General features: G+C 47.7%; 1 protein-coding gene across 4 annotated transcripts in view; it reads right to left on the bottom strand.

Annotated features, from left to right (window-relative positions):
* Positions 1-454: 454 nt before the first annotated feature.
* The window catches only part of IGF2BP2 (insulin like growth factor 2 mRNA binding protein 2), a 163,297-nt gene continuing 145,978 nt past the window's right edge, over positions 455-17,773 (bottom strand). For 3 of the 4 annotated variants that reach the window (XM_043473493.1, XM_043473494.1, XM_043473495.1), the window contains 6 exons: positions 15,103-15,171; positions 14,162-14,278; positions 10,099-10,173; positions 4,018-4,149; positions 3,562-3,675; positions 455-2,306 (listed from right to left, as the gene is read on the bottom strand). In XM_043473493.1, coding sequence (XP_043329428.1) covers positions 2,214-2,306; positions 3,562-3,675; positions 4,018-4,149; positions 10,099-10,173; positions 14,162-14,278; positions 15,103-15,171 — 600 coding nt within the window. In that variant the 3' untranslated portion in view covers positions 455-2,213. Of the gene's footprint in view, positions 2,307-3,561; positions 3,676-4,017; positions 4,150-9,509; positions 9,920-10,098; positions 10,174-14,161; positions 14,279-15,102; positions 15,172-17,773 lie in introns of those variants that run through there. The other variant, XM_043473496.1, reaches the window with a different exon arrangement.

Below are 17,773 nucleotides of genomic sequence, written 5' to 3'. Positions count from 1 at the left end.
CTTCCTTTCCCTCACACAAAAATAAGCCCTTTCCCTGGCCAGGCTTAAAAGTTTCTTTAGGATAGGGGTTGGCCTTACATAGTTACTACACAGTCAGTATCCAGCCCTCTAGTTCTGTGGTTCTCAAACTTCAGTGCACATTGGCGTCACCCAGAGAGCTCCCTGAAACACCCACTGTCCACCCTCAGAATTTCCGACTCAAGGTGGACCCCAAGAGTCTGCATTTTTAAGTTCCCAGGTGATACTGATGCTGCTGGTCTGAGGAGCACAGTCTGAACACCACTGACCTAGTGTAGCTTCTCCCTGAGACGGGCCTGCAGAAGCCGGCCTCCTCAGTGTAGTTTCCCAGTCCTGACGGCACATGCCACCCGTTTCCCCACAGTCCCCTCAGGCAGAACTCAGCTGATGCCTGGGGATGGGCGATACTTAGTAAAATAAGAGACGGACACCAGGATCTGGTTAGCTGGATATATTTCTTTTTTTTGTTTGTTTTTGTTTTTGTCACAGAACACTGTTTGCAGTAGAGGAAACTGGCATTGCAGTCTGGTGGTAAAATGGCTTGTTCACATAAACCAGTACATGTTCATCCTTTAGCGCAAAAAGCCCTAATGGCGCGTACCCTATTGAAATTCAGGACATCTCCAATATTTTCTCTCTCTGTTTTTCTTTGTCATTTTTTTTTAATAAACATTTTCAAGGTTTGTCCAAAAGAAGGCCATATAGGTTCTTGGCTAGCGGAAGACAATTCAGAACAGTTGTTGCACACTTGGACTGTCACCTTCTCCAGGCTGGCAGTTGATATTTTTTTTTCCAACTCATTTTTATTAAAAAAATAAAAAAATGCTCCAACTATCAGTTTTACAAAATCTCTAAGGGAAACACAAGAGCAAGGTGCTGAGGTAAAAAACACCTGAGGTAGCTTTTTTTGTGTGTTTTTCTCGTTAAAAAAATCTGTAAATTTAACGCCCTGGGCCAACGACCTCGTGTAAATTGCTATTTTCCTCCATATTTTTTTTAAAAAGAAAGAAATCATTTCTCTGAATATTGATGGCTTATACACCAAAATGTAAAAAGACAAAATACATTCTTTCTTTGTGGAATTTTTCTTTTGTTTGTTTGGTTGGTTTGATGGGTTCCTGTTTTCCTCTTCCAAAATGCTAGGACAAGTACCATTGACTCTTGTTCTTTTGAGTAACCAAGTGTAAGTTGAGGCTGGTTTGTGTGTTTCGCTTTTGTTCCTTTTGTGTGATGTGATACTCAGAGCACTGCTTTGCCTGGGGGGTGCGTAGATATGGGAATTGAGACAGAGGGATGAGGGAATTAAAAAGAATGGGGATGGAGAAGATGGGGAGGGAGAGGGGACGGGGGAAGAGATAAACAGAGAGAGACAGAGAATTATATAGCAGTATGCAAAAACCAGTTTAAAACCTGTGAAGCAAAGAGAAATGGGTGTGAGAGTTAGACAGGGATGAAGAGAGACAGAGTTTCCTCTTCAGAGAGACGGTATCCCTTCTGTTGACATACACAGGTGATCCAGAACTGCTGTGAGTGTCCTTTCGATGAGATTTCCCTCCAGGTGAATTTTGTGTGGGTGGCCTTGAAGTTCCTTACTAAACCATTAGACCTCCCAGAGGATGACTTTATTCTTTAAAGTCTAGAAAAGCCTGCTTTCTCTTGAAAAAGAAAAAAGAATTAATAATTGATTAAAAAAAATTGGAGTTAGTTGAGTTATTTGATATATTATTTCTAAAATATATTAACGCCGCAGGCACCCTGTGTAACCCACAGGCCACATATCTTAACATCTTTCCCTTCTAATATGTACATACATGTACAGAGACAATTTTCCACAAAAAGAAAAGGGTGTGAATTTTGCTTTGATTTGAACACGTTCACCTATGTTAGTTCAACTAAAAGGGATAGCGTGGTGGGAGTTGAGAGATCCGAGTGGATGGTGAAGTGGATGGCTGGGAAGCCTGCAGAGGCCCCGGGGGGAGGCGGGAGGCTGGGCCTCGACACAGCTGCCCTCCCGCCTCCCTTCCTGCCCCCCGGATTCTCAGGGCCTCTGCAGAGCCCCTGGCGCCTCCGCAGACTTCTCATTCCTCAGGATGGTCTTTGGTTTGCTCCCGATCTGGCTGGCTGTGTTTGGTCTCATTCTGTCAGGTGTTGGAAGGGCTACATTCATCCGTTGTTTGCTGGTGCCTGTGGGAGCCTCACTTGCTGCGCTGTGAGGCGACTCCCTGAGGATATTTCTGCTCCTGCTGCTTCACCTGCTGTACAATTTCCCTGATCTTGCGCTGTGCAGTCTGCAGCAAGGGAGAGGAGGGGGGTGGGGGGAGAAAAGGAACCCAGTTCTGAGGACAGGCAGAGGGGAGTGGGAGAGTGGGCTTGGGACTTGTGGGGAGGAGGTGGTAACCTCAGACTCCCAGCAGGGAAAGTGTCATCTGGACTCTACTGCAGTAAAGTGGCAGAGTTCCCCACCCCCACCCCAAGGCTGCTAGGTGGAAGGTAAGAAAGTGGGATCCCAGGAATCACAACCAGGGCATCAGTGACTCAGGACTCTGCAGAGGTCAGACAGCATCGTCCCTCCTAGCTACACTCACTCCAGTGTCCAATGCTGCCCCCCACCCCGCTGCCTTCCTAGAGTGTGGTGTATAGTGGGGATATGACAGTCAATGGCATGGGGAGAAAGTGAGAAACTGGCCCAGACACTAACTCCACCCTGAACAAGTGGAGAAAACACATGAACCCACACCTGCCCTCTCACCCACCCTGGCGCTCCTTTTGCAGGGAGAGCCCTGCCATTGAGACCTGTGCCCAGGGCTGGGAGGGGAGAGCCACAGGGGCGGTGTGGCCGGTGACTGTAGAAGTCTCAGGGTGCCCGTGGGTCACAGGGCCTGGCAAAGCATGGCATCGGGAACGTGGGCTAACACCCAGACACACCTGCCGTGTCAGTGGAGACTGCCTCTGCTCCTTCAGGATGGGGACTGGACTCTGCTTTGTCCCACCCCTACCCCATCCATAACAAAGCATTAGAAAGAACCAGGTCACATGATGCTGAGGGGCTGGCCCTTCTGACTGGACAAGCAGCAGCTGTGCGGAGCTCTGAGTCTTAATGAGGGGTGTCGTGCAGCAGAGGCGAGGAAAGAGAAACACGGGTTTCCTAGGATTAGCGTTTAACCTGTAATAGTGTCATTGTGGCACCCAGGCTGGTCCTCAGGGTCCAAGGGTGACCCTTCCTGGTAAGTGACTCCCAGCAGGGAAAGGCTGTGACTGAGGCCTGGTCAGGAGGATGAGGGAACGCAAGAGCTTGCAGTCCAGCATTTGAGAGGCTGAACTGTACTTGCTTGATTCCAAAGCTCTACGCCCTTCCTCAGCCTCCTCTAGCAGAGCCGGGAGAGCAACAGTAAGCTGAGGAACGGTCGCCCCTGCCCTGTTCCATCTGCATGGGGGTCAGGGCAGGGGTGTGCGCAGGGCCTGGGGCCACCCGACAGGTCACCAAGAGCTTAGAGACTTGACAAGAGATTAGCAGGAGAGACTGGACGCTCACAGCACAGGTACCTGACTGGCAAAGAAATGCCCGATAATTCTGACAATCACTTCCTCATTTTCATCTGGTGTTTGGTCACGAGGCACGATGACTTCTGCACTGGTTAAGTTCTGCAGTTCATTCACCTGTGGAGGAAGAAACCAAAAAACGTGTGACTCGCTTCATTGCAGTATCTCCAAGGCATGTCAGAGGACCTGGGTGGAACTCTGGTCCCTATTCTTTCCCGCTGCTGTGTGTGTGGGTTTCCAGGGGCAGGAGGTGGCTCCCTGTCTTCACTTCCCAGCTCGTAGCCTAGATGCAGCTCGTCTGGACTCAGGACCCTGGTTTTTCGGGGTCTGGCTTAGCACTGTGAATCTGAGGCCCTCAGCTCCGGATGATGCTGATTACGTTTTTGTCCTAGCAGAGTCAGGGGTGGGGGTCTGAGGGAAGTCGGGCCAGGAGACGAAGCCAGCTCAGAGCACACTCACGGTTTTGCCGCCCTTGCCGATCACACGGCCGGCTGTAGAGGAGGGCACTCGGATGTGGGCTTCCAGCTTCACCTCCTCTTTGGGGTTAAAGAAGTTTTCTTCTTTCAGTTTCCCAAAGATCCGCCCCTGGGCCTGAGAGAGCAAGACATGTCAAACTGCTTTAACAGCACTGCTGTGGGAACTGGTGAGTCCAAGGCATGGCACAACCCCGGCCCCATGCTCACCAAGGCCCGCTCAGCTGGCTCAGACCCAGTGGGCACATGCCTTCCACACCCAAGTGCACCTTGCAGACATGCATAGACACTCCTGTGTCTTCAGGTTTGCACACGATCGCACAGGGAGCTTTCTGTGTATAGGGACAGGGTGGAACTACCTGTAGTCTTTGTATCCTGAGCACCTATAAATATTTGCTTGAATGAATTTGTTCAGGGAATTCTTAACTTCCACCCACCCACAGTATGTTCATAAGTCTGTTATTAAAGGATGGGGGCAAGGGTGGTGGTGACAGAATTTGCTTTTTGATAGAGGTAGTGTAGTCAAGAGCTTATTGTTCTTTTTAAAATTTGAAGAACTTAAAAAGTATTTATTTATTGAATGGCTGCACTGCTGAACATATGGGATTTTAGTTTCCTGACCAGGGGTCAAACCTGTACCCCTTGCAGTGGAAACATAGAGTCTTAACCATTGGACTGCCAGGGAAATCCCTAAAAGGATTAAAAAAGATTGAGATATAACTTACATAACCTAAAATTCTGCACTTTCAAGTGTACACTCCAGTGGTTTTTAGGACATTCATTACGTTGTGTAACCACCACCACTCTTCAGAACGTTTCTATCCCATTCCCCCAGATAAAACCTGCACCTAATAGCAGACAGTCCCAGTTCCTCCTCTCTAGTCCCTGGCAACCATTAAACTACTTCTGTCTGTATGGATTTGCCTTTTCTGATGTTTCACATAAATGGAATATACCATATGTGGCCTGCTGTGTCTTCTTTGTCTCACTGGGTGGAATGTTTTCTAGGTTCACCTATGATGTAGTGTGCGTCAGAATTTCACTCTTTTCATGGCTGACTGATATCCTATTATGTCGTTATACCACATTTTGCTTATCCATCATGAGTTGAAGGATTATTGTCCTTGAACATTTATACATGTGTTTTTTTCCTCAGACAGATTTTAAATATTTTTAATACTAATTATATTTTTATAAATGTTTCTTTTAGAAAACTGAATTTATAATTTTCCTATAATTATAGGAAAGGGTGAAAAAGTAAAAACAAAATACTGCAGGAGAAGGGAGACAGCTGGCAGAGTATTAACAGAAGGACTTGAGCTCACCTCCTCTCACGAAAACACCAAAATCACAACCAACTGCTGAACAACCATCAACAAAAAGACTGGAACCTTTCCAAAAAGATAATCTGCATCCGAAAACAAAGAAGCCACAACAAGATGGCAGGAAGGGTGCTGTCACAATATAATATCCCATACCCACCAGGCCACCCACAAACTGGAAACGAATTATACTGCAGAGGTTCTCCCAGAGGAGAGTTCTGAGCCCCATGCCAGGCTCCCCAGCCTGGGCGTCTGGTATCCCAAGGAGGAGTCTTCATAGCATTTGGTTCGAAGGGCCAGAGGCACTTGAGTGCAGGAGCTCCACTCTTGGAGGGTGCACACAAGGGTTCATGTGCCCTGGGACCCAAGGCAAAGCAGTGACTCCACAGGAGTCAGACCTACCTGTAGGTTTTGGAGAGTCTCCTGGGGAGGCGGGGATTGGCTGTGGCCCACTGTGGGGCAAGGACACTGGCAGCGGAGGCCCCAGGGAATATTCCTCAACGTGAGCTCTCCTGGAGGTCACCATTTGGTACTGAGACCTGGCCCCACCCAACAGCCTGCAAGCTCCAGTGCTGGGGATGCTTCAGGCCAACCAACAGGGTGGGAACACAGCCCCAGCAATCAACCAACACAATGCGTAAAGCTGTCCTGAGTCCACAGGCACCTCAAGACATGCCCTTTGACATGGCCCTGTCCACAAGAGGGACAAGAGCCAGCCCCATCCACCAGCTGGCAGGCACCAGTCACTACCACCGGGAAGCCTGTACAAACCCCTGAACCAACCTCACCCACCAAGGGGCAGACATGAGAAGCAAGAACTACAATCCAGAGCCTACAGAAGGGAGACCACAAACACAAAATGAGACAGCAGAGAAGTATGTTCCAGATGAAGGAACAAGATAAAACCCCAGAAGAACAACTAAATGATATCGAGATAGGCAATCTACCTGAAGGTAGAGAAGAGACTACACATGGACATCACCAGTTGGTCAATACCGAAATCAGATTGATTATATTCTTTGCAGGCAAAGATGGAGAAGCTCTATACAGTCAGCAAAAACAAACTGACTGTGGCTCAGACCATGAACTCCTGATTGCCAAATTCAGACTGAAATTGAAGAAAGCAGGGAAAACCACTAGACCATTCAGGTATGACCTAAATCAAATCCCTTAAGATTATACAGTGTAAGTGACAAATAGATTCAAGGGATTAGATCTGATAGAGTGCCTGAATAATTATGGACGGAGGTTTGTAACACTGTACAGGAGGCAGGGATCAAGATCATCCCCAAGAAAAAGAAGTGCAAAAAGGCAAAATGGTTGTCTAAGGAGGACTTACAAATAGCTGTGAAAAGAAGAGAAGTGAAAGGCAAGAGAGAAAAGGAAAGATACACCCATTTGAATGCAGAGTTCCAAAGAATAGCAAGGAGAGACAGAAAGCCTTCCTCAGCGATCAATGCAAAGAAATAGAGGAAAACAATAGAATGGGAAAGACTAGAGATCTCTTCAAGAAAATTAGAGATACCAAGGGAACATTTCATGTAAAGATGGGCTCAATAAAGGACAGAAATGGTATGGACCTAACAGAAGCAGAAGATATTAAGAAGAGGTGGCAGGAATACACAGAAGAACTGTACAAAAAAGATCTTCATGACCCAGATAATCACGATGGTGTGATCACTCACCTAGAGCCAGACATCCTGGAATGTGAAGTCACGTGGGCCTTAGGAAGCATCACTATGAACAAAGTTAGTGGAGGTGATGGAATTCCAAATGAGCTATTTCAAACCCTAAAAGATGATGCTGTGAAAGTGCTGCACTCAATATGCCAGCAAATTTGGATCATTAAAAAAGCAAGAGAGTTCCAGAAAGACATCTATTTCTGCTTTCTTGACTGTGCCAAAGCCTTTGACTGTATGGATCACAACAAACTGGAAAATTCTGAAAGGGATGGGAATACCAGACCACCTGACCTGCCTCTTGAGAAACCTGTATGCAGGTCAGGAAGCAACAGTTAGAACTGGACATGGAACAACAGACTGGTTCCAAATAGGAAAAGGAGTACGTCAAGGCTGTATATTGTCACTCTCCTTATTTAACTTCTATGCAGAGTACATCATGAGACACGCTGGGCTGGAGGAAGCACAAGCTGGAATCAAGATTGCTGGGAGGAATATCAATAACCTCAGATATGCAGATGACACCACCCTTATGGCAGAAAGTGAAGAAGAACTAAAGAGCTTCTTGATGAAAGTGAAAGAGGACAGTGAAAAGGTTGGCTTAAAACTCAACATTCAGTAAACTAAGATCATGGCATCTGGTCCCATCACTTCATGGCAAATAGATGGGGAAACAATGGAAACAGTGGCAGACTTTATTTTGGGGGGCTCCAAAATCACTGCAGATGGTGACTGCAGCCATGAAATTAAAAGACACTTGCTCCTTGGAAGAAAAGTTACGACTAACCTAGACCGCATATTAAAAAGCAGACACATTACTTTGCCAACAAAGGTCCATCTAGTCAAAGCTTTGGTTTTTCCAGTAGTCATGTATGTCCTGGCTATTATAAACAGTGCTGCGATGAACCAGTAGTCATGTATGGATGTGAGAGTTGGACTATAAAAAAAAGCTGAGCACTGAAGAATTGATGCTTTTGAACTGTGGTGTTGGAGAAGACTCTTGAGAGTCCCTTGGACTGCAAGGAGATCAAACCAGTCCACCCTAAAGGAAATTAGTCCTGAATATTCACTGGAAGGACTGATGCTGAAGCTCTAAGTACTCCAATACTTTGGCCACCTGATGCAAAGAACTGACTCATTTGAAAAGACCCTGATGCTGGGAATGATTGAAGGTGGGAGGAGAAGGGGACGATAGAGGATGAGATGGTTAGATGGCATCACCGACTCAATGGACAAGAGTTTGAGTAAGCTCCAGGAGTTGGTGATCGACAGGGAAGCCTGGTGTACTGTAGTCCATGGGGTCACAAAGAGTCGGACACGACTGAGCGACTGAACTGAATCTACCTGAAAAAGAATTCAAAATAATGATAGTAAAGAATGACCTAAGATTTTGGAAGTGTTTGTTTAACAAAGAGCTAGAAGATGATCAATAGCACAGAGATGAACAATACAATAACTGAAATGAAAAATATACTAGAAGGAATCAATAACAGAATAAAGGAGGCAGAAGAATGAATAAGTGAGTTGGGAGACAGATTGGTGAAAATCACACTGTGGAACAGAATAAAGAAATGAGCAAGTCTAAGAGACCTCTGGGGCAACATTAAGTGCACTAGCATTCACATTATAGGGGTTCTAGAGGAAGATGAGAGAGAAATGGCCTGAGAAAAGAAAGTGATGAAAGGGAAAAACCTACAACAAAGGATAGCCAGCAAGACTCTCATTCAGAATCAATGAATAAGTCAAAAGCTTTACAGATAAGCAAAAGCTAAGAGAATTCACTACTTTATAACAAATGCTAAAGGAACTTTTCTAGGTGGAAAAGCCCACAACTAGAAACAAGAAAATTATGAATGGGCAAGTTCACCAGTAAAGACAAAAATACAGTAAAGGTGGGAAATCATTCATACATAAATATGACGTCAAAACCAGTAATCATGAGGAGAGTACAAATGCAGGATATTGGAAAGGCATTTGAAATTAGACCAGCAACTTTATTAAACAATGTTGTATATATTAACAAGACGGCTATGTCAAAACCTCCTGGTAACTGCAAACCAAAAAATCTATAATAGATACACAAAAAACAGTCCAAATGCAACACTAAAGGTAGTCATCAAATTGTGAGAGAACAAAAGCGGAAGGGAAGAAAAAAGACTTAACAGAATCAAACCTGAAACAATTAACAAAATGGCAATAAGAACATACATATTGATAATTACCTTAAATGTAAACAGATTAAATGCTCCAACCAAAAGTGATACACACACACACACAGAGTGGGATGTTACTCAGCCCATTTAAAAAAATATTTAAAAAAGAATAAATACCATTTGTAGTAACATGGATGGACCTAGAGATTATCATATTAAGTAAATCAGAGACAAATATATGATATCACTTATATGTGGAATCTAAAAAAGTGATACAAGTAAACTTATTTACCAAACAAGGAAGCAGGCTCACAGACAAAAAACAAACGTGGTTACCAAGGGGGAAATTAGGGGTGGGGGGATAAATTAGGAGTTTGGGATTATCATATGTCAACAAAGACTTACTATATAGTACAGGGGACTCTACTCAACATTATGTAATAAGCTACATGGGAAAACAACCTGAAAAAGAATGGATATGTGTATAACTAAATACCTGAAACTAACATAGCATTGAAAAAAAACTGTACTCCAATATAAAGTAAAGGAATGCACCCCTCCAAACCCTTCCAACAAACTGCTATTTCTCTTCACACCCTGTGTTTATGCTCCATCTTCAAAACCATGGCCAAGGGATCAGAGATGTTCCCAAGGGGATGCCATCTGAACTGGGCACTGACAGTCCACTTTTCACAGGAGAGAAGGTAAGCAGGGCTCCGTGTAGAGGGCACAGCCTGGAGGTGGGGAAGATAGGGTGGGTCGGAGACTATTGCAGGAAGAGAAATGGAGATAGGATGGAGCCTCCAAAGAAGAGCCTGAAGCTGCCTCTGGGGTAGCTGCACTTGCTAAAGGTCCTCAGCACCCCCAACAGGCAGCCCTGCGCTCAGGACTGAGGGGGGTTCTTGGCACTGACCTTGAACTGAGCTTCAGGTGGGCCGGTGATGATGACCATCCTTTCACTGACGTCTGGGCCTTCTGCTGGGGCAATCTGCAGTTCACAAAGCAAGAGGGAAACGCTGCTGCTCAGTGCTGTTCCCTGAGCCCCTTCTCGTGGAAGTGGGTGGCACCCCTACTAGCAAGAGATCACAGGGCTCACGCCTTTGCACCCGGGACTCTGACCCTGCTGCTTCCACCCTGGGTCTTAGGAGAAATGACATTAGTGCCCAGAATCAAATTCAGGTGGGAAGCAGGTTACTAGTTACTGCCTGTCCCTGCCCCAACACCAGCAGTGACCAACCTCTTCACCAAGGAGCCCTCTAGCCCACCCAGGGCCAAGAGGCGAGGAAGGGCTGGTCAACAGAGGAGTTCAGTCGGAGCCAGTCTGCAGGAAAGGGCATCCGGGTTCTCATTCTTGGCTGCCGGTGACAACTGGACTAGAGCAGGCGTGACTAGGACTGTGATGGCGCCTAAGCAAGCATGAGGACACCCTGGTTCCAGGGTGCTCTGCACACCCTTCCCCTCCCCACAGGTAGGAACATGGTTGAACCTGGCAAGCTGGAAACCTAGCTCTCACTCTCAATCTGACATTAACACAACTCAAGATGGACCAAGTATACATTTTTTTGTTATAGCCTCTTTATATATTCCCCATTGTAACAAAATTACTTTTACTTATTTATTAATTACTCTTATTAGGTCATACTGCACAGCTTTCAGATCTCAGTTCCCCATCAGGGATCGAACACATGTCCCTTGCAGTGGAAGCTTAGGATCCTAACCACTGGACCACCAGGGAACTCCTGTAAAGTTACTTTAAACTGAGTTAAAAGTACACGGGGCATTTAGGGATGAGTCAGGTTAGCACACCAATGCACCTCATGAGGCCGTATGCACCATCCAGAGACACCATCCCCAAGACTGATCTGAACTGTTCAACATGAACATGACGCACCACTAACGTGGTGTCTGAAGTTACCATCTCTGAGCCACTGTGTCTGAGTCTTGGTCTCCCCTCAAAAGACCTCTGCCTCCACAGGGTTTAATTTACTTTTCTCTTAGTACACATCCTAAGCCAGGCTGCATCTGCAGGCTTCAGGGTCCTGTGTCACTTCCCCAGCTTTGCTGTGAAGACAGAGCCAAGGCCTGCTCTGACCTGTGCCCACTCTGGAAAGAGAGACCCTTCTCCAAGACCTCAAGGAAGATCCAGCCCTGACTACTCAGTGGTATGAGGATGAACGCTGAGACACAGGTCACCGATCACTGAGCTTCTTGGAGGATCTTCCCTCTGCTGCGGGCAGACTGCCTGCCAGCCTCCAACCTCAGGGCTGCAGCCTCAGGTAAAAAACGCAGATATGTTCAGGGGACTGAGACCCTCCAGCAGGCTGCAACACAGATCACTGGTGAGGGGGCAGTCCAGTGGTTAAGATTTCACCTTCTAATGCAGGGGTGCAGGTTCGATCCCTGGTCAGGGAGCTGATCCCACATGCCTTATGGCCAAAAGACCAAAGCATAAAGCAGAAGCAATATTGTAACAAATTCAATAAAGGCTTTAAAAATGGTCCACATCAAAAAAAGAAAAAAAATCTTAAAAGAAAAAAAGATGACTAGTGGGAACCGCTGTCTCTACTTCTAGATCCATAGGTGGCATTAAACCTGCTCTTGTGTGCAAGGGGCAATGACAGTGATAGAGCATGGGCACAGTGGTTCCCAGCTCTTATCCACCCAAACTGAGAAAGGCTAATTCCCAAGTCGTGTTGACCCAATCAGTTCTCACAGCCACCTTGCTCCAGTTCTGAAAGAAAGTCATCTGTCCCCTACCCGGCATTCCCAGCCCAGCCTGGCACTCCGCAGGCAAACATCCCGAGAGGACCTGCAATGAGGACCCCATTCTATGACTGAAGCAAACGGGACACAGAAAGATGGGGTGACCACCAAGATCATGGGTGAGCAGGGCTGGAGTGAGGACTGGGAATTGTGTGTGACATTCTTAAACCTGCCGTCCAGAGGCTCTGGAGGCTAAGCAGGTGATGAGGTCTCAGCTCTTGCCTGTGACAGAAGCATCTCAGCCCACCGCCTTCCAGCACTGTGCTCCCATGTTAGTGTAAAGCTTGCCCCTGCCCCGGCAGCATCAAATGTGCCTCTAGGCGTGGCCCCTGAAGACCAGCAGGGCAGGCTGGGGGTGGTTCTCCAGAGCAGGTGAGATCATCACCTTTAGAGACAGATACTGTCAGAGACTCGTCAAAATAAAGAAAACTAGCAAAAACCAGATCAATTTTAATAAGTAGGAAATGTCTCTAGCAAATGCTTGGCTTCCCTGGTTTCCTCTCTCTCCTGCTGCTCTAGAGAAAGCCAGAGCCCATTCTGTTCCCTGGCCCAGCCTTGTGGTCTCTGCCCAGCACAGAAGTTCACACTACCACTCAGTTCTGCTGGGATACCGAGCGACTGTGGGAAGGCTCAGGGGAAGCCGACAGGGTCGATCCTTCTCTACTTACCTGAAGGCTTGCTGGAATGACTGGTCAAGCATTCAGAGTGCTATAGTGAGAAAACACTGGACCAGAGACAGGAGAGCCTGGTCCAATCTCAGCTCTCATATGCTTTAGCTTTGTGGCCGTCAACATGTCAATGAAACACTGGGCCCTGGTTCCTTAGGGGCAAGGGCAAGTGGAGAGTCATCGCTGCAGTCAGCCCCGGGAGGTGCCCCATAGCCTACAAGTCAACAGAGCTGCTATCTAAGCCTTGCTGTGTCCCATTCCCTCTTTCCATCTCACTCTTCTCAGTGGAAATAGGATTTAATGAGACCGTTCTTCAAGTCCCTTCCAGTTGAAATTGTTTCTGCGCTTGCATTGCATCTCAGACCACAGACCCGACACCTCAGTATGCAGCCAGCCCAGTGGCTGTCCACACCCTACCTGTCCCACTTGGAGGGTGGGCCCAGCACAGCCTGTCGCACCTAGGCTGGGGTCTCACCTGCAGCAAGCCTGCTGGGTGCAGAGGCTCTAGCTGCTCCGCCACTGGCCACCCCCCACTCTCGGGCTCTCCTTCAGTCTGTGCACTTTGTGGGTGAGACCAACAAGGCCGAGAGGGAAAATGATTTACCTACATAACATTCTGTCATGGTCTCACTGCAGTCCTTGTTCTGTACCAATGTTTTTTTTTTTTCCCTCCAGCACACTTGCTGTGGGAGAAATTCCAGCTCTTCTTGGGGAGAAAGTAAGCATTCTTTCTCTCCAAATCATGAGACTTCTTGCTCGGAATTCCGGGTTGTCCCATGGCAGCGAATTATTTTACGTAACAACGGAAACTCTGTTTCCGAAAGTGTTTCATGAGGCTTGGGACGTGCTCAGCATTCTGCCCGTGAGTCAGCGCTGATAGCTGGGCTTGGAGCAGGACCAGGGCCGAATAATCCTCCCCTTTCAGTTTCTCTGACGACTCTTCCCGTTATGCTCTGGGAGGCAGGATGTGGGTATGGAACTGCAGCGACCTCGGAGCTCGGGCGCTGCGTGAATCAAGGGGCCTTCCTCCCTGACCCCCTGCTCAGTGTCCAGGCTGCGTCTCGGGCTTTGTCACCAGCTTTTGTCTGTGGTTTCATCACTGCTTTTCAAAGAGCTTTTCATTCAAACTGTTTTGTTTCAAAGTTCAAGGGTTTCTGAAGTAGAGACTAACTAAGGCATCAAAGCACTGACAACTGCTGAGTATAAATTATCATTTCCCTCAGGCCCACAGTCCCTTCACTTGGGAGAATCCTGTTTTATCTTCAGGAGAGGAGGACAATGATAGCCCAAGAAAGACTAGGTTGGCTTATGTGTTACTAGTATTTTTTTTTGTTCAACTGACAAATGAATTAGGAAAAAAAGAGTGAAGAGAGGTAAACACGAGTACATATGGAAACAGTGCTGAAGGCAGGTTTTCCAGGTCCTCCAAGATTCTGTGGGTGGTGTTAAGAATTCCCCAGGATGGACAGAAGGAATAAGGGACATGGGGTAAGTGGTGGGGGTGGAAGAGGGTGGGACACGGACGGCTGTCAAGAGCAGCTTTACCTTAATGGAGGCTCCGGCGAATCTGGCCAGCTGTTTAATGTGCGCCCCTTTCTTCCCGATGATGGCCCCCACGGCCTGGGTCGGGATGAAGAGATTCACGATCTCCTGCTCTGGATACTGGAAGGACAAGACGGGACAGACGCCATCACTCCCCTGCGGGCTGCCTCCCCAGGCGCTCGCCATTACAGACCAGTGGCCGGGAGTGACAAGGGATTCTTTGTAGCCTGGGCACTGCAGGTAGGAAGCTGGAGGGATGAACCTGGACAGCGGCCGCACTATTAATAACTACACTACAACCAGAGTGCAAATTTCTTTCGAGCAGCTCTGAATTCGCTGGTCCCAGCAAACTGTCTGTTCACAGGCTTTCTGTGAAGTTCAAACGTGAGTATCTCTTATCTGTCTTCCTCCAAGGAATCAGTAGCTCGTAAGCATACCAGGCCTGAGGCACTTTGTTAGTGGGAATGCAGAGTTGCCCTTCATCTCCTTGGCAGGAGCGGATGTTGCAGGCGTGATGGTTCACAATGAGACTAATTAAACCTGCTCTGACTGGGCCGCACAGGGCCAGCCTAGAGAGACATGGGCAAGGGTGCTGGGGGCCCTTGCAGTCCCTGTCCACAGAGGCCTGTGGGAATGACACAGCCCACCTGCTGGACTTTTGTTAAAGAACTGTGGAGACTGTTCTTTAGCCCAGCATCACTTCCCCGCCCTTCCGCATAGCAGCTTCCAGCCACCCGTGGGATCTGTGGGCATGAGCAGGATGCTGACGGGCATCCTCCCGTGCGTGCGAGTGCCGGGTCGCCTCCTGTGCTGCCCTGCGATCACTCCCGGGACGGCCTGGAGCCACGGGCACAGCGTGCGCACCGTGGGCATGCCCTGGTCAGTCTGCCAAGGACTACCGGAGGGGGACGAGTGGCCGACGGAACTCAACTGTGGGCACTTACGGAGTGATGATGCGGGAACGGGCCAAACTGGTGAGGGGGGTACAAGCTGGAGAAATATCCGGAGTGGGTCTGCAGCAGGAGAGAAACAGTCCGTCAGTGGGGCCTGCAAGGCTGCTCACCAAACTCAGGGAGGCAAGACGCCCACACGTAGCACTGGCTCCCAGCACCACCGCTGCGCAGCCCTGAAGGCACACCTATCCCTCTGCAGCTTAGATCTCTGCTTCCTTCCCTGGCAGAGCCAAGCTCCGGGCTTCCCAGGAACCCAGGGTAGGGAACATGCACTCGCACTTTCTAACCTAACCTCAGGCAGAGAGGGAGGGCCAGTGGCTTCTCTTTTCTGAGGAATTATGAACCGTGGGTTAAATGACTAGAGGGTGCAGGACAAGTCCAAGAGTTAGTCCAAACAAGCAAAGGAACGCAAATGTGTTCCTGGAGAAGTCAGATCACTGAGCTCCCAGAGAATCTCAGAAGGAATGGAGTGATGGAGAACAGAGGAATTAAAATGAAGCTGAGACAAGGGAGAAAATGAATGAATATATACACATTGGGGGAGGGGGAAGTAGGGAACAGGAAAGCAGATGTGGTAGAAAAACACAGAGCTGTTAAGAAAATGGCATTCATTTTAAAAGCAGCTGCTTTTTATTCAAGGCCTGTGTCCCAGGCAATGTGGTAGATCCTTTATTCATAAACTCTTTCAATCCTCGTCATAGTCCTGCTAGACAGGAATGCATCTGCTTTTATATATTTTATGGGCAGAATGTTAAGCAGAGTCAGCAAAGTCTATTTCACTGTGCTTTGCACATAAGGCCAAGTATAATAAATGCTGACCTGCCTGTTACAGGAAGGAAGGTGGACACATGGCCCTGACAGGAAGGGAGGTGGACAGCTCTGGGACCAATCCCCAAGGGCCTGTCTGTCTGGCAGTTGTCAGACATGATGAGGCTTGGAGTTAGGGGACCTAACTTCCATTTGAGGACCCTTGAACAGATCTCCTGGTGTTCTCTGTCCCCTGAATATCCAACTGGCTTCTCTGTCCCAGAGTACAACATTGCCTTAGGAATCAAAATGTGGCTATTCTCTTTTCAAGTTTGGGCAGTGGACTTCTGACCTCAGGGGGAAAACAGATGTGAACATGGTGGGGAGCTTCCCCCAAGGGTGCTTGGGTTGTCCACAGCACCTGCAGGAGACAGAAGCTCTGCCAAAGGAAGGGAGTTCAGTTCAGTTACTCAGTCGTGTCCAACTCTTTGTGACCCCGTGGACTGCAGCACGCCAGGCCTCCCTGTCCATCACCAACTCCCAGAGTCTACTCAGACTCCTGTCCATTGAGTCAGTGATGCCATCCAACCATCTCATCCTCTGTCGTGCCCTTCTCCTCCTGCCCCCGATCCCTCCCAGAATCAGGGTCTTTTCCAATGAGTCAGTTCTTTGTAACAGGTGGCCAAAGTATTGGAGTTTCAGCTTCAGCATCAGTCCTTCCAATGAATATTCAGCACTGATTTCCTTTAGGATGGACTGGTTTGATCTCCTTGCAGTCCAAGTGACTCTCAAGAGTCTTCTCTAACACCACAGCTCAAAAGCACCAATTCTTTAGCGCTCAGCTTTCCTTATAGTCCAACTCTCACATCCATACATGACTACTGGAAAAACCATAGCCTTGAATAGACGGATCTTTGTTGGCAACCAGGCTGTAAAGCCAGCCTCTACTCACATAACGTGGAAAGAGGCTGCAGTGACACCTCATGGCCACAAGAGGGGGTTATGAGATCAGTGTTCTGGCAACCTCCACTTTTGAAAGGAAGCTGAGCAGAGATGTTTGGCTCACTTGGTCCTGCCTCTTTCTTGAAAAACAGTAACTCCAGACTCTACTCAGTGCAGGTCCCAGTTCTGGGCCATCGAGGGTCAAGAGAGAATTCCAGCAGCTTTTTGCTCAGACAAATCCTTGGGGAAAGGATGCGTCTGCCCTCCTCTCACCTGGAAAGTTTTTCCTTCAGCCCTCAGCAGAAATAATTCTTTTGAATTGTGATTTGACCCCAAAATAGACAAACCACAAGGGTAGCTCCGTTTTGGGTTTAAATACTCCCAAGACAAATACAGTATCAAATTTAGATCTACCACTTGGGTTGGGGAGGGAATGAACTGTAAAAGAATAAAAAGAACAGATTCCTCAGTCCCCGTTTTATTCATGAGTTACAGTTGGAAAACCACTGTGGAGAAAGAACCCTGAACACAGCAATCAGGAGCCTGTTTCTAGCTGAGGCTCTGTCGTTAGCTTTTGTGTCTGTAGGATGGTTCTTGGAGTCAGAAACCTAGAAGACTTGAGTCTGAATACAGCTGTATACAACTGGGGATAATTTACTCAACTTTTCTGAAGCTCATCTACAAATGGATTTAAAAAGTATCTAGAGCTTATAATACTATTGTGGGAGTTCATTCAACTGTTGATTCATTCATGCATAAGATATCAGAGCAGATGCTCTAGGTGCTGGGGACCCAGATACTAAGACAGAAAAGAGTCACTGCCACCATGGAACTTAGGTTCTACTGGAGAGGCAGACAGTGTATGAAAGAAATGAACAGGAGGACATGAGGAGGGGCAGCTGCTGAGATGAGCAGTGGGCTGGTGATTCCACCTGGAGGGGGTCTGGGAAGACTCTTGGAGGAGGTGACTTAC

The sequence above is a fragment of the Cervus canadensis genome, chromosome 7 (assembly GCF_019320065.1).
Source record: "Cervus canadensis isolate Bull #8, Minnesota chromosome 7, ASM1932006v1, whole genome shotgun sequence".
Classification (NCBI taxonomy): Eukaryota; Metazoa; Chordata; class Mammalia; order Artiodactyla; family Cervidae; genus Cervus; species Cervus canadensis.
Note: the sequence above shows the minus strand (reverse complement) of the source record. Positions and strands in the feature narration are given on the sequence as shown.